Source organism: Hesperophylax consimilis, chromosome 10, assembly GCF_061612785.1.
Source record: "Hesperophylax consimilis isolate HC1 chromosome 10, BYU_Hcon_1.0, whole genome shotgun sequence".
Taxonomy (NCBI): domain Eukaryota; kingdom Metazoa; phylum Arthropoda; class Insecta; order Trichoptera; family Limnephilidae; genus Hesperophylax; species Hesperophylax consimilis.
Window position 1 is genome coordinate 27,701,952 of NC_142845.1, and position 16,327 is coordinate 27,718,278.

The 16,327-nt window shown below is 33.4% G+C and overlaps 1 protein-coding gene across 1 annotated transcript in view; it reads right to left on the reverse strand.

Annotated features, from left to right (window-relative positions):
* Window positions 1–2,904: 2,904 nt before the first annotated feature.
* LOC149420564 (uncharacterized) overlaps window positions 2,905–16,327 on the reverse strand; it is a 197,920-nt gene continuing 184,497 nt past the window's right edge. Inside the window, exons 21-25 of the mRNA XM_089636802.1 lie at window positions 9,063–9,284; window positions 8,710–8,976; window positions 6,910–7,140; window positions 5,817–6,110; window positions 2,905–4,552 (exon numbers count right to left, since the gene is read on the reverse strand). Of these exons, the coding sequence (XP_089492928.1) occupies window positions 4,368–4,552; window positions 5,817–6,110; window positions 6,910–7,140; window positions 8,710–8,976; window positions 9,063–9,284 (1,199 nt within the window). The 3' untranslated portion in view covers window positions 2,905–4,367. The remainder of the gene's footprint in view (window positions 4,553–5,816; window positions 6,111–6,909; window positions 7,141–8,709; window positions 8,977–9,062; window positions 9,285–16,327) is intronic.

Consider the following 16,327-nt stretch of genomic DNA (forward strand, 5'->3'; position numbering starts at 1 on the left):
TAGCATTTCTACCTGATTATGTTTCAAAGAAGTTATTTTGACTATACCTCTACCTCCTAAATTTCTAGGTAAATTAACTCGTTCTATAGCTGAATTTGGATGATGGCAATTAAACTTTGTTAGCGTAGTTCTAATTAATCTTTCTAAGTTATCTAAATCTGTATTAGACCATTTAATTATGCCAAATGAGTACGTTAATAGAGGTATTGCCCAAGTATTTATTGCTTTTACTAAATTTTTAGCAGATAGATTGCATTTTAAAATTTTCCTTATCCTAGTTTGAAATTTAATCCTAATATCATTTTTAATACTACTATGGTCTAATCTATTTGATTGTGGGTATCCTAAATACTTATAAACCTCATCCCTTTTCATACTAGTAATTTGGAAATTTCTAAATATACTCTCGTCCCCATCTACAATTTTGCCTTTCTCTATATGGATCGTTCTACATTTATCTAAACCAAATGTCATTTTGATATCATCTGAAAAGTTTTTAACTACCTCGATCATTTTCTCTAAATTTTGTTCAGAATTCGAAAATAATTTTATATCATCCATAAATAATAAATGCGAAATTGTACTACTCTCCCTTGTATTACCCTTAACTTTTATTCCAAACTTGCTTTTAATTAACATTTTAGATAGAGGATTCAATGCTAAGCAAAACCAAAGAGGACTCAATGAGTCTCCTTGAAAAATCCCTCTTTTAATTGAAATGCCCGGTATTACTATTTTCTTACCTTTTAAATTGATAAGTAAATTGGTATTCCAAAAGGACATAATATTTTCCAAAAAGCTAATAATAATGGGGTTAATTTTATATATTTTTAATACTTTGATCAGCCACGAGTGCAGGACACTATCGAAAGCCTTTTGGTAGTCTATATAGCAAGTATGTAAATTACGTTTTCGAGTTTGAATCTGTTTTAGAATTACAGAATCGATAACTAATTGTTCTTTACATCCCATATGTTTTCTGCGACAACCTTTTTGTTGTTCAGATAAAATATTTTTTTCATCTAAATGAGTATATATTAAATCTGTTAAACAAGAGGTTAAAATTTTGTATATTGTCGGTAAACATGTAATGGGTCTGTACTGAGAAGGATTATTAATATTTTCGCTTTTGGGTAACATATAAGTAATACCCTTAGTTAGAAAATTTGGAAAATTTTGAGGTTGACTGACAAATTTTGAAAGATTTTTTGCCAAAAGAGGATGTAAAGTAGTCAGACGTTTGTACCAAAAATTATGTATCCAATCGCAACCCGTGGCTTTCCAATTATGAGTATTTTTAATAATTTTGGTTAACAATTCAACCGATATATTAGAAAAACTCATTTGTTCAATACCTGAAAAATTGAGTTCTTCATTTTCTATCCATGGAGTTGACTCGTTATGTTTTATATCTTTACTCCAAATTTTAGTCCAAAAATCGCGCATATCTGATTCAGATGGTAACGGAATATTATTATTCGAAATAATATTTTGTTTATCGTCAAGTTTGGAATAAAATATTTTTTCATTTTTCTGAAATAATCTATTATTATTTTTTTTATTATACGTATAATTATATCTTTTTAATCTACTAGCTTTTACGCCTAATTTTTGTTTTAATAAATCCAATAAATCATTGATTATATTTTCATTATTATGACTATCAATGTTATAACCAAATTTTCTACAAATTTCATCTACATGTCTCAAAATTTTCCTACTTCTATTTCCATTTTTATATTCTATTACTCTAGCTATGTTACTTCTTAAAAATACTACATCATTTTCTAATCTGATCTGCCATTCTGGTTTACTATAACTATATGATCTATCGTAAGAGGATGATAATTTAATTCCTAACTTATTACAAACAGTAATCGCACTAGCGTATACTATTGTATGAAGATCTAAAAAACTAATTTCGTCAAATATGATTTTTGGTAAAATTATGTTATTTAATTCAAAAATTAATTTAGATAATTTCTTTGACGTATGCAATTTCGGTAATTTTGGTCTAACTGTTGGCTCTACATCTATATATCTGTTTATATTATTATGAAGTAAGTTAGCTAATTCTACTACATTTTCATCAACAAAGTTTAAATTTGCAATGTTGATTTCCCTAAGATTATAAATAACGGCTAAGTTATTTGAATCTACTGTAATATCATTGGACATTTCGACTAGAATATTATCCAAACTATCTACATTCAATGCATCTGATATGACATTGTTACTTGTGTTAATTTGTTCTAAATTATTTCCCCTTTGCAATCTATCTGCTACTTCTCTTTTAATCTGTTCTAATGTGACTACAGAAATTAAATTATTTTTGAAAATAGCTCGCTTTTGGTCTGCTAATCTTTGTTCGCTTACTTGGGCAATCGGATAATTTTGTGAGAAAAGTAAATGTAATTTTTTCCTATATAACAACATATCTGTTTCTACTTTGGTTACATAAAAATATGAACGAACAATGAACATATTGACATCGTTCGTCCATTTCATACGCTGTCTAGGAATACCTGCTTTTGTTTTTTGGGGTCTTAGACTATCCATGTTCATCTGTACAGATGACATAATAATCCCCTGTTCATCTACGTTGGTTGCAAATGACATTGTTGTCATTTTGCAAAACAACTTGGAGATGATTATTACTATTATGATGACTATTATTATTATTATTGACAAGGATACTGTCTGTATAGCTTCTGTAGGCACTCAGATATAGGCCCAATGGGCCATCTCCTTCACATGTTTACCACAAACAAACAAGAGCGAGTGAGATAGGAACAGGGTAGTAAATGGGAACCCACCTCCTGGAACCACAACGTGTCTTTCGAGGTATCTGAGCGTTTTCCTATCAAGGCGGGGCATTATAGGTGTATTGGAATTTCATTATCTTCTTCACGTTTTCCACTTACTTTAGTAGGTATATCTGTTTGGTGCTGCTGTACAAATTTTTTGGCAAAAGGTAATTGAATTAAAAAAAGTGCGGTTAATTTTTTATATTTTTTAATACAAAATAAGTAAATAAAAACAGTCACACATTTCTCTTAATAATTATTGCATCTTACTAACTAACAAACACACTCAAGTCATCTTTTCACATAGGAGTTATGTTAAGGCACTTTCTGAAGTCTAAATATTACATTCAATAATATTTTACTTATTAAAATCATTGCGGCAGTACCCTGGTCAGAAACATGGTTGTTTATTTGTCTTTTCCAATGACCATCAAAATGTTTGGATTGAGAAAGTATTTAATATTCACATTTATATAGTTAACAATTCTCAATAAAATCTTTCACTAAACATGTAAGAAAATTCTTACCAACATCACTACAATGTAATATATTAAAAAGTAGTAGGTACATTTGTTGTTGGCAATATATTGTGTTAGATACATGATTATTTGAGAAAAAGTATTAAGATATTGCAATGCAGGGCCGGCCCTGAGCCAAACGGCGCCTGGAGCGGACTGCTCCAATTGCACCTGCACCGGGCTGTTCCGGTTGCAAAGGGTCAATGCGAATAAATTGTCAAATCTTCCATTGCTTTTAGTACTATCACAAAGCAATAACATATTTAAATATTGAATCATTTACATAGTTTCAGTTTTATTATTCAAATCATAAAAAACATTAAAAATGAATACGTGCTTTTATCATCTGCCTATTGATTTTTATCAATAAAACATTTAACTTTCATCATTAATTTCATCCGCTGTTTTTATTGTACTTTTTCGTAAATTTAATGGTAATTTTATTATGGTAACCATTCATTCTTCGTTGTGCAATCTCAATTAGGTAATAAATATAACTCACAATATCTTTGACTACGACTAAAAATGTTCAATCACTCTCTCTTTTGACAACGCCCGTTACAATGATATAGAATTCCTAGATATGCCGCTGTCGTTGTCAATGACCGCGTATTTATAGACACAGCTAATTTTATAATAATTTAGGAATTCAGATAGCAGTGCAAAACACTGAGTGGGCGATTCATCAAATGTGTATTCTATAAAACCTTACTAGATCTTATTTAGACTCTGAACTGTCCGAAGCCAGTAGGGTACCTACTGTGTGGGGCTGAAGGAAGGCGAATGAGTATCCGATATCTGGTCACTAAACATAGCATATTTGCTATGGATAAGAACTTGAGTAAATAAATTAATAAATATCAAAATATCAACCGTGTAAAAACGGTTGTTTGAACAAAGTCGGCAGCCATCTTGGCATTTATATAGAAAGGTTTTGATTCTTTAAAAGTCAACCTACCTAGGCATTCTATTTCATTGTCCTATAACATAATATTATTTACATAGTATTACTTCAACTAACAAATAATCTGGCATAAACTCCTCATTCTTGGCAGCCCAATCCCGCAGACCAGTTGCAGATGCCTCCGACGGGGTCGAAGCTGAGTCCCTTGGGGCAAGTATAGGCCCATCCTGTCACTTGGCCATTTTCCATCTTGGCGCAGGATATGAACTTTTTGCACGACTCGGGATGAGGGAAGTTGCCCTGGTCGAGACATTGAATTACACCTGGAAGAAATATTTCATTAGTATTCATTCTGTCGGTACATCTTCTTCTTCGTATCATGGAGGAGAGTTGGTGGATGTTAAAGTGGGATGCTAAGGTTGTCCAGCCAGTCGATGGCATCGGAAGTCACTTCATTCCCACTCAAGCGATTTTCGCCATATTACGGTAAGTTTGCAAAAACGTTCAGAGCAATCGCTTGACATAATGTGCCAAATTTATAGAACCTAGAAATATGGGTAAAACGACATAATCTAGGTTGATTCATTGGCATTAAACCGCAGTAAGCAGTTCATATGTCTCCATATTAATATTTTGAGGAATGATATTAATCTAATAACATGGTAAATGTATATACATATATACAACCAACCACTCGAGTGGATACAAAGAACTTGAGGCCCTATTTTTGCATCATAACGTGAATGCACCGGATGTGGTTTAGAGAGGCCTACGTTTTCAGAGGGAAAGGAACCCTGGCAGTTTAATAGTTGAGTCCACAACAAGGTTATTCAACCAAGAAGTCTGCAACTGTATTTACGGTTTTTCAGGAGAGTATTGTCAATGAAGCAGAATTTCGACTTCAGTTCAAAAGGTATCTATGTACTTAGAAGTTTCATTTCTACAGTGCTCAAACTATGTACATATTAAAATGAACATTGTAAAACAGTTATCACGAAGCATGCAGCTGACATAATGTTTTTTAACACTCAGTCTGCGGGAAGCAACTAAAGACAATATAAAGCGTGGGGTTCACACGCCGAAGCTAGCTAAAGTCATTTATAGGTTTCAGTCCATGCTACATTTCGTTAAAGCAGGCTAAAGGGTAAATATTTATTTATACATATCCAGTTAAATATTCACTATTACATAATAATTTGTTTCTTTGAGTTAGGATTCAAGGTAACCAAGGCAGTAAATCCTCTTCAGTTAATTCGAATCTCCCATAATCCTGTACGGTTTGCATTCACATTAGACAAATACATAATGTAATATCGGGCACATCGGTCTTTTTATGGTTGTGAATTTAGTAATTTCATTGAAAAGGAGCCAGTACGACAGTGGAATTATGGGATTTTGAGAGGCTGGAGAAAGTATGGGAGGAGAAGAAAATGTTGATAATTCATTCTTTACATAAAAGAAGAACCATTTTAGTTCTTGTCGAAATGTCAACATGTTTGCTGCCACCAGTTTCGATCCCGTTTGTGTTTAGTTCATTTATATCCTCAAAATATGTCAGGTTATAATTTCAAATAAATGGTTAAGTACCTGTTTCATGAAGAAGCACCACCTTCCCCGTGAGCGGAGTTTTGCCTACAATTCTGATGTCATCCTCGTCATAGTATTCATAATCTACAACAGTTCTGTAACTTTTCTTGACGGGTTTGATCTTTTCAAAGGTCGCTGGGGGGGATGAGGGCTTCCTTCTCCTGATGGTGGGGGTGGTCAGGGTGGGAGGGGTGAAAGCCAGCTGAGGAGATACTGTTGTGGAGATGCGCCTGCCCTTGCTCAGGAAAGTATTCTTTCCACGGCCGGGGAATCTTTCCGTTGTGGAAAGATAGTCTGTAAAAATAATTCAATATTATTTCCTGCATAGCTATGATATATATGTACCTGCAATAAAAAAGGCCAACCAAATATGTTACAAATATTAAAAAACATTGGTTTTCGATACCGCAACTTTGACTTATTTTAAACATTGATATCATTCTCTACACACGTACATAAATCTGGGATGAGTGCTTAAATAAATTACTTAGAAAATAGGTTAGATCGGAGAAAAATTATACAAACAAAAATGCGTATGCCTACTTTTTCAAATTTTATGGGCTCCGTAGTTCACGATTCGAATTCTATTTTCAGCTGGAAAAAGTCGTGTTGATCTCATCGATATATCAACCCTAGATACAGCAAATCTTACAAATTCAGTTGAATAATTCTGCCCTCCAACGGGTAATTTCATAAGCAAACTCCCATCTAATTACGTCGCCTAGCTTTGAAAGCCTTCGACTATCTTGAGAGACGTATTTGGTCCTTACAGACCAACAAAAGGTAAAAAGCAATGCTTCTTTCGATCTTTTGAATGCGAAATAATGCACTTTCTTTTTGATAAAAGTTTTCGAAACCCGATTTTTTGAACCAATGATTCGGAGTCATTTTTAACAACCACAAGCCCTGTCAGTTTGTTGGTCGATGGTTGACATAGAACTTCTTGACAGAAAAGCTGTGCACGTTTTAGGATGCCTGAACTTAACCGTTTGAGATTATTTTGGCTCAAGAAAGTTTTCATTGTAATTACAATGGAAAAAAATCACAAGCTTTATTTACTAGGAGTGCCGAACATGTGACAATTTTAACTTACTATTTGGACTGACGAAAGGTGATGACGGTGAAGCCAACAGGTATGCCCTGGTCAGTGGTTCTTCTTCGTGGAATCTGCTCGTTTCACCTAAGCTGTAGGATGGAGTTGTCCTGATGGAGATGTCCCTCTGGTCGTCATTTCCCTGAGCGTACGGGGGAATGGTGGGTAGAGGAGCAGCTCTCAACTGGTGCGCCGCTACTGCCACAGCTGCTGTCACGTCTCCACCGATATCTGAAAGAGGGTTACAGAGCTTGTTAAGAGTCAGAATAATGGAGGAGTATGTATATATATGATGATCAATGAATGTAAACGAAGAGGGTAGTTTGTGCCGGGACTTAGGAATGCAATACTAGGTGTGGTGGCAAATTCAAAGCTTATGTGCCTATGGGTGCCTCTTTAAAAATTGGCCTCTCAAAATATGATGACAAATACTTACATGAACTACTGGTCCAATTGGTATATTTTCTTTTATATCCTAATTTAGTGCCTTCTAAATATAGAACGAATGATCCTTGCGTATTCTAACATAACAATCAATTTATTTTTTCATGTGTGACAACGTTTTAGTTACAGTATTTTGTTTTGTTTACCAAATTCAGTTTTGTTGTCGTATGTTGCACAGTAATAAATAGATAGTTTTCCATTTCTAGTTTTAGACTTTTAAAGAAAGAACTTACTTTGATGCTTTTATACTTCAGAAAAGACAATTTCATAAAGATGGTGAGGGAAAAAAAATCAAGGAAACGATACAAGGGGAAAACTGGTGAATCTACCTCACAGAGAAATCAAAAAACACACATTTTTTTCGGCAACCTAAGGGTTAAGAAACTATTGGAGCAAGGTCTAAGCTTCGACGCATTTATAATAAACAATAAACAAAAAAATTCCAACTTCGGGCTCAAATTACTCGAAAGTAAGAGCACAAAACAAAAAAAATTATACCACAAATCGATTCCTAATTTAACTGTTTTCCTCTAGTGATTATGAAGATGACCGATGATTTTATACTGATTTCCCGAGCCCCTTTGCGTTGTTGATATCCAGACCGATATTGATAAAGCAATAGATAGGAAATCGATGTACGCTGGCAACACTGGAGGTATTTTCTATGAATTGACATTTTGAAACATCAAATGTCGAACAGCCACATAAAAATGTTAAGAAATTGAAATACTAACTGAAATATGCATTGGCAGTCCGCATTTACTTTTTGACACCAAAAAGGGAGTTAATTAACTAACCTGGTCTTTATTCACAACATGTTTTATGAACAACTTTCGTTTATCCAAGCCCGAACCAATTTAAATTTTTTTTTTTATTAAATAATTAATCAATTTACAGAGTACCTATAATCATTAATGTCAACTAAAATAATTCATAAAATTAGTTTTCACTGCTTTTGATTTTTTAATGTTCCTCTTCTATAGAAGCTGGCGCTTGTGTCTAGAAGAGTGAACCAATGTAGCGTCATTGGCCCGAACGGATTCAACTCACTGCGTATACAAGTTTTTTCAATTCTAAGAGCTTCCTTTGTTCAACTACGTTCGTTAATAAGCCAGTAATTTTGCCTAACAAACGACATTATTAAAAAAGATGTGTATATTGACAGTTAACAGAAACTTATTTGATTCTATGGAGGCAAGTCTAAAATTTATCTATTGGCCATCGGAACATTTGTTGACCGTGCTCGAAAATATCGCTAACTGATCGAAGATAATGAATTTAGTCAATATTGACATGGGGATTTATCGATCGACCGTGCTAGACCTCCATTTAGATAAAACATACAAAATATCTTACCGTCAATGCTCAACTCAGCTTGTATGTTCTCAGTGCTGTCCCTTTCTCTCTGCACCAAACTATTGTCCTGCTTTATAACAGAGCTGTATATTTTCCCCGTATTTTGAACAATCTCTCCATCTCTGGGAACTTCCTCGCCGCTTTCAAACTGATTGTTTTTAAAGCCGTTGAAGAATGGCCGCTTGGTGTTAAATCTGTTCTTTTCCGCAGAGGAATCCTTCTCCTGAATCTGCTGAACTGTTGAGTGGGTTTCTTGATCGTTGGTTTCTGAAAACGAATGATTAATTAATAACTTCATGATGTCGATGTTAGGGTTGAGACAAAAATATTATAGAACATTTTTTATCACTCACCAGAGATTCCCGCTGTTGTCCCCTCATCGGGACTAATGCTGGCTGTGGTGTCCGTGGAGGAGGGCGCCGTTATGGGAGCGCTAGTGGTAGTGGTAGTGGTGGTGGTGGTGGTTTTGGAGGTCAAGGTAGGCACCACCCGCCTCCTGATGCCCACGCGGAAACTCCGCCGTGTGCTGGTCTCTGGGGACTGGCCTGATACGGTAGTGGTTCGAGGAGTGGTCGCTGGAATAAAATAAATAAGTTGTGATTAAACTTTCAAAAATAAGTAAATATATATATATAAATATATTTAAATCGCCTGAGGTTCTGTGGCCAAAACCCAACGAAGTAATCAATATATTTTTTATTAATGTTTGCACATTTCGTGGCAATCCCCAATGGGGGTAAGGGGAAAGTTGTGAAATAGATACCGGACTTCAGATATATGGTCACTAAACACGACTAAAGCTATTTCACCCAACTTTCTTTTCTGAATGGCAGTCTTTCACCAGAACGATGCTGAGAGAATCTGCTTCTCTGGAACTTAGGTAGTCGCAAATTTGTAGGTACCTATATAATTTCATAATATATTATGTTCTCCTGTGCCTCTTTCATTTCCTACCACCTTACAACATTACTCGAGTATTGAAGGTGCCATAGTCACACTGGCTCCAGCACAAAAACTTTTAGAAGGGGTTGTTTCGGAGAATTTTAACAATTCATCAAATTTCAACATTCATTTTCGGGTTCTGTGAAAGTCCTATTCAAGTTCTGTTATTATATCATTATAGGTTAGTTGCTTGACAGAACTGAACTAATAACATAACTTCGAAACTAAAAAATCTTTCACAGAACTTGAAAATTAACTTTGAAATTTGAAGAATTGTTCAAATTCTCCGAAACTACTCGTCCTTATTGTCATATCATTTTAACTTGTATATTAGATTCTGTATGTATATGTCTATATGTGTGTGTGTATTTGATTATGCTCGTATACCTACTGTGACATGCAATTATAGTTTATAGTATATTTATACCAAAGATATTCAATAAATAAGTAATTTTCATAAAACAATTCATTATGGAGGTGGGTATGGGTACTGCCGCCCCTGGAACCATAAGTATCAGCATGCTAGTTTAGCTGGACCATTTGACCTCCCTGCCAGACTCTCTCTATTTGAACTGCTGTGGGAGGGATGGATTCATACGTTACTCCTGGACACACTGACTCCCAGATTCATACACACCCCTCGTATAGTTTGTCCTTCCTAGAACTTCCTCTCCTCCCTTTACTTAAAAAGACCCCCAACACAGAATCCCCAAAGATGACATTGGCGCTGAGGGCAATTATTTTACGGACTGTGTGGAGTGCGGATTTACGAATGACCCCAACAATACATAATATTAATCAATTTATTTATTAACGCCCTTTTTCGGGGCTTTTACATGAGCATATTAAGAAGTATACATTATTTAGTGTACATAACTGAATTGCTTCGTCAACAACATTTTATATTTGTTTAAAGATAAATTGAAGATGTCCACTGACTTGGTATAATTTTTTCTCTCGGTTAGTATTCTGGGCAAAGAGGAATACATATGGTAGTTAGTCCCAGAATTTATGCACTGAATTAAATCCTGATTTCTAGTATAACGTTGTGGAATCCGAAAGCTTATCAATTTTAGCAATACCGGACTATCAACTAAATCATTTAGAATTTTATATAGAAATACCAAGTCAGTGAAAATTCTTCTGTCTGACAATTTGAGCATATTCATATAATTTAACAGAGTGTTGTAGTTCAACATAATTGCTGGAATACCCATTTTAAAATTTATAAAACGTAAGAATTTTTTAATGAATAATACATATTTCTTTTTTAATATCAACATTTTATGAATATCTTTAACCCAATGAGATGTGTGTTCGAATCAGTTTTACAATAGGTAGGCATAATTTCACATCTATAAAATTTATTTCAGTTTTAGAAATGGTTAAGTAAATTTGTAAATTTTCATTTTTTTGTGAACTTACATTTCGTCATTGTACAAATATGTACGGATAAGGAATGCTCTTCTCTGAAACCCCACCCAGATGGCCTCTGAATCTCTGAAGATTGATAAATAACTCGAAATATATTATTATCGTAGCAGAAAGCCAGTTTTTATTAGGATTTTACGATTTGCGTCGCATCGTGAATACTCAGTAATATTATGTAATATTTTTCAACATATTTACAGGTCCGAATCTATGACATTCTGAGTCCGGTTCAGTAATTAAAAAAATGGTTTAGGTTATTTAAAATATAATAAGCAGTAATTGTTGATTGAAGTAATAGTACATATTGAATTATTTGGCGGGTTGGAAATAAGCAGACGTAGCTAAGTGGTCCAGAGCACCTGACCGGACATCAGTCTGTCGGCGGCATTTATTTTTACTCGGGAGATATTTTCAATTTGTATGGATAATTCAGGGGACTAATTATTGCTTATAATAATTTGTTATCCTTTGTAAAAAACACCTTCTCCTATAAAAATTAGTTTATCATTAAAAAAAGGGTTATTTTGTTTGTCAATTGTCAAATCACACTTTTTTAAATATATATTGTACGACAGATTATTTATCCATTTACAAGTACAAGATTTCTTATTTTGACATTGTTCAATGGTTGTACAAAAAGGTTTAATGTTATTTAAAGAGTAATTACACATTATGTCAATTGTTTTATAAATCTCATCTTGTCATGCCATGCTGTGCTTGTTCTGCTGTGTGGTATTTTGAACAAGTGGTGGCAATGACTACGACCGAGGTTTTCAGGCTCGTTTTGTCTTTACGAACGTTTGTAATAAGGTTCAAACCGATTTTATGTGAGATATTTTGGAGTAAAATTGAAAAATATAACGAAAATCTATATTTTTTTATAAATGTTGACGCGGACACGACAATTTTTATTTTTTTATTTATTTATCTATCAATATAAAGTTTATTACGTGTATTTATCGACATCTGTCTCACTAGGGTACACCTGTGTCGAGATAGATAGATAATAAATTTTAACTAAGTACAATATAAACAAGAAATGAGCATCAGGATAATGAAATATGACACGAAAGCGAATAGTAGAAAAAGTCGGGGATGCCCGAAGAAGACGTGGCACATTCGAGTAAATCTTAAGAATAAGAATAATAGAATATTATGTATGAAACGATCTATAAATGTGGATGAAGCAAGGAGAGAGTGATTTATTAATAATCTCTTCAAATTATTGGTAATTTCACTTAAAAACGGGATTGCAGGCTTTACCAATGAATTAACAGGTTTCCAGATAAACTTTTAATAAATTACGTATATAATTTTACGATTTCGGAACACGTGTTCATGAAAATCCGAGTATTTGAGCATTTAAAGATATATTCATTCGTAAGGTATGCAATTCCATTTTTAACCCGAATTACCAATAATTTTAAGAGATTCAATAATCATTTTTCTCCGTGTGCTAAAACAGAGCTGTATGTCGGTCCTTTCTCTCCGTTTACCCTCTTGAGAAGTACGTGGTGGTCAGTTAGTCAGTCAAAAATGAGCGATTTATAGCGATTATATATTTTTTTTCATTAGCGTTTATGGTTGATCCAGCACTGTCAGTGATCAACACAATATGGTAATGAGATTGCAGCAAAAAATACCACAGGCGCGGCATGCCTCACGTTCTTGACTTTCAAAGAATATTAATTATCCATTAAACTGAGCACTCCAAAACACACGTAATAATTCGTTATTTATCAAAAGTGAATTCCTTTGGATTAACAGAAAATTAGTATTCTACTGGATAATAAATTAGGTACCTTACAAGTACCTACCCGCTGCTGCGCGTGCAGAAGGATAATAAAATTCCCGTATGCACACGCAGCAGGTAGGTACTGTAAGGTAATAAATTAGGTACCTACCTACTGCTGCGTGTGCAGAAGGGTCATAAAACACAATAAAACGTACACATTCGTTTTGTTATATGGTATTATTTAGCGTATTTAATGTTGTTACGTCAACATTGACTGAATGCTTAAAATATATTACTTGTACGAAATGGGGTGAGCCACAGTAGAAATTTTATGTCTGTCATTGACTTTTAGTTTACACAGAATGAAGTTTAAAGTGAGATTTTTTGAAGCTTTATAATTTTACGCCCAAAACGCTAATTGAGAGATAATATTTTAACGATGAATATTGATTGTCATTTAATTTATTTGGTGGATTGTTGCATTGGGTCATATTGATTCTCAAAATACTTTAAAGATGATGTCATATTTAACAAATGTATGGTCACAACGTTGAATATTTTAATTCTCTGAAGTTTTGAAACCTTAATAATATTATTTTTTTTAAGAAAGAAAGATAAACTTTCCTGGTTTACGAATAACCTGACGATATTTTAAAATCTCTTACTACCACCGCAGTACGTAGAAAATGTTGCTTGAGTCACGATCGAATAAGGACTTACCCCTTTTAGTTAACATGGGGTAACTTCGTAATCTCACACGGTAATGCGTGTTTCGTTTGCTATTTTGGCCTAACGAAGGTTAGGGTCATAATTTCAGACGTTTCGGAAGAGTTACCGCAATTTTTTTACTGTTTTTTTAAAGAGAAAAACCTGACAATAATTTGAAAATCTCCTACCGGGGATGGAGGACTTCGCCAGCCAAGGGATTGAACTCACGACGCCTTGGGTGAGACCCAGACGCGATTTCAACCCGTCCACTGACCTTATTTTTAGAACTAATCAATCCAGCTTCACCAGACTACTATCAAATTTAATGCCCGCTTCAAAAATTCAAGGTTTAAATCGGCAAAAGAGCAATGGACTCTACTGTAAAAAAAATTAAACAAACAACAAGTGTTTATACAGGTTCTTACACGAGTCTAATCAGATTAGATTCAACCACCCGTAATAGTAAATACCGATATTTAAATAATGCTTGTAAACAACTAAAACATCAGCCATTGATTATTATCATTATTATTGATATTCCGAATTTCTACCGAAATATAATATATTTCCTATGGAAGCTTTAAGTTTTAGCCACGTAAAATATATACTTTATTTTTAAAGATAATATCTATACATTTACCGAATTGAAAAAGAAATTATATGAAATTCCCTCGATAGAAACAAATCACAAAGTATGTTCCAAAAATTATAAAAATACATTATACTTGTAATCTTCAAAAAATCATCTTCATTTTCTACAAAAATTTTTTTTACAATATTAAATGTTCAATAATTCAATAAGACATCAGAATAATTTAAAATCCCAAAATTGAACACCAAACATGTTCAAAATACGTTCTTGTATCTAGGAATAATTTATTATAATAACCTTCTATTTAAAAATTATCGAAAATATTCATGCGTTCATCTTTTATTTTATTATTTGAGCTAGGATTCCCTCACCAAACACAAAAGCATTGCCTCTCTATGGTGAGAAAGGGCTAATATTATCTTAATACATAAAAATCACGCGCCACTGTGTTCGTACACGCTAATCTCCGAAACCGCCAAACCGATTCAAATTAAATTTTGTGAATATGTATGTAAGGTTCCAGCTTAAAACATAGATAGTTTTGGACCCAATAGGTGGTCGATCACAATCTGCTGAAATGATCGATATGAAATGAAACGTCAAAAAAATATATACGATTTATACGACGTATGTCAAATGTATAAAATATCACACAACAGATAAAATGAGGTCTACATAGAAGGCGGTCTGTGGCAGGACAACGTTTGCATGATCCCACTAGTTTACCTATAAAACCCTGTGAAAAATGTAATAAAATTGTTCATTGAAAAAATACAAATATTTAATAATAAAACAGATGAAAATCATCTGGTTTGTTGTACATGTTATAGGTATGAACAAAATCACAGTGTGTCTTTAAATGACACATAAGCCTAGAGATTTGTGTTCTATTTTAATGTAATGCTTAATTTAATAGTTCCGTTAACGCCTATTAATAATAACAGTTTTTTATATAAGCGCGCTTCCGTATTTGCCTATCTCCCATTCAAACCATCTTCCTCTTCTTTTGAAACACTTACTCCGTGAAATGTAAAGGCGATGCCATACGTAGTAATGCAAAATCATGTGTTTTTGGTACGAAAATTTGGTCGCCTAGAAATGTTTCAGATGCTTTAATTAAATACTGCGAGTAGAATACATCTTAGCCTTTGAAATTTTCGAGTATTTTTAGATGAGTTTTTTTATAAGTCCAGAAAAAAATTATGTATAAGGCCTATGAAAACTGCTTTAAAGTTCAAAATCTCATACTTACGAACCCATTTTCGGTTATAATTTTATTGTATAATGTGGAAAATTAAGATATTTATAAAATGATCGAAAAAAAATAAATATTTATGCCTGAACATCCACAAAATAAAATAAGAGGCACTTTTTGGCCATGTTTTTTTCTTGCATAAATCAAAACAGTCGGATGGTGTTAAGCGGGAATTTAAACCTTATCGCCATCTACTTAAGGGTTGTTATTGATAGCGGCTCAATTTAAAATATTACACGACGTAGTGCATCTTAATACAGTAAAGTAATCAAAAGTTTGATTTGATATTTCCTGCTTGCGTATTGTGGACAAGTATTATATTAACCACACGTGACACATTTAATAATATTGAAAGTATTATGTAAGGCACAGATATGACAAACGACTTATAGATCTCATCCGATCCGACGAGACGGCAGCTTTCTCTCAATTATCACCAGCAATATGTACACCTGCATGTCAATATATGAAGTTTATATAATCAGGTAATTACTGACCAGATGCCAACAGGTTACATACGTGACAAAGTCCAACGTGTCGCGAAATTGTATGTCCAAACTCTTTCACTATAATTGCGTTTTACCTCAAGCAATATCTAATTATTAAGTGTACTCGACGTTGCTATGGGTTTAGAGGAAGCTGCAAGCCAAAAATGTGTATATTCATGTTATACCTTATATCGTAGGCAATAGGCATTAAAATCGCTTGACAAAAGGAGTCTAGAAACGTTCGATTTCAAGCAAAAAACTGGTATTTATTTATTTTGTAAATAATATTATAAAAAAACAAAAAAGTTAATCAAGTGAAACTGTCACAGATAATCTTAGCTATAATACTGTATATTTTAAAGTTATTTCCTTTATGCGTTCATATATTTCTATTGAAAAAATATTTTTTATAGTAGTTTGCATTTATATTTTTTATTGAGTAATTTTTTAATTTATTTGTATTCTAC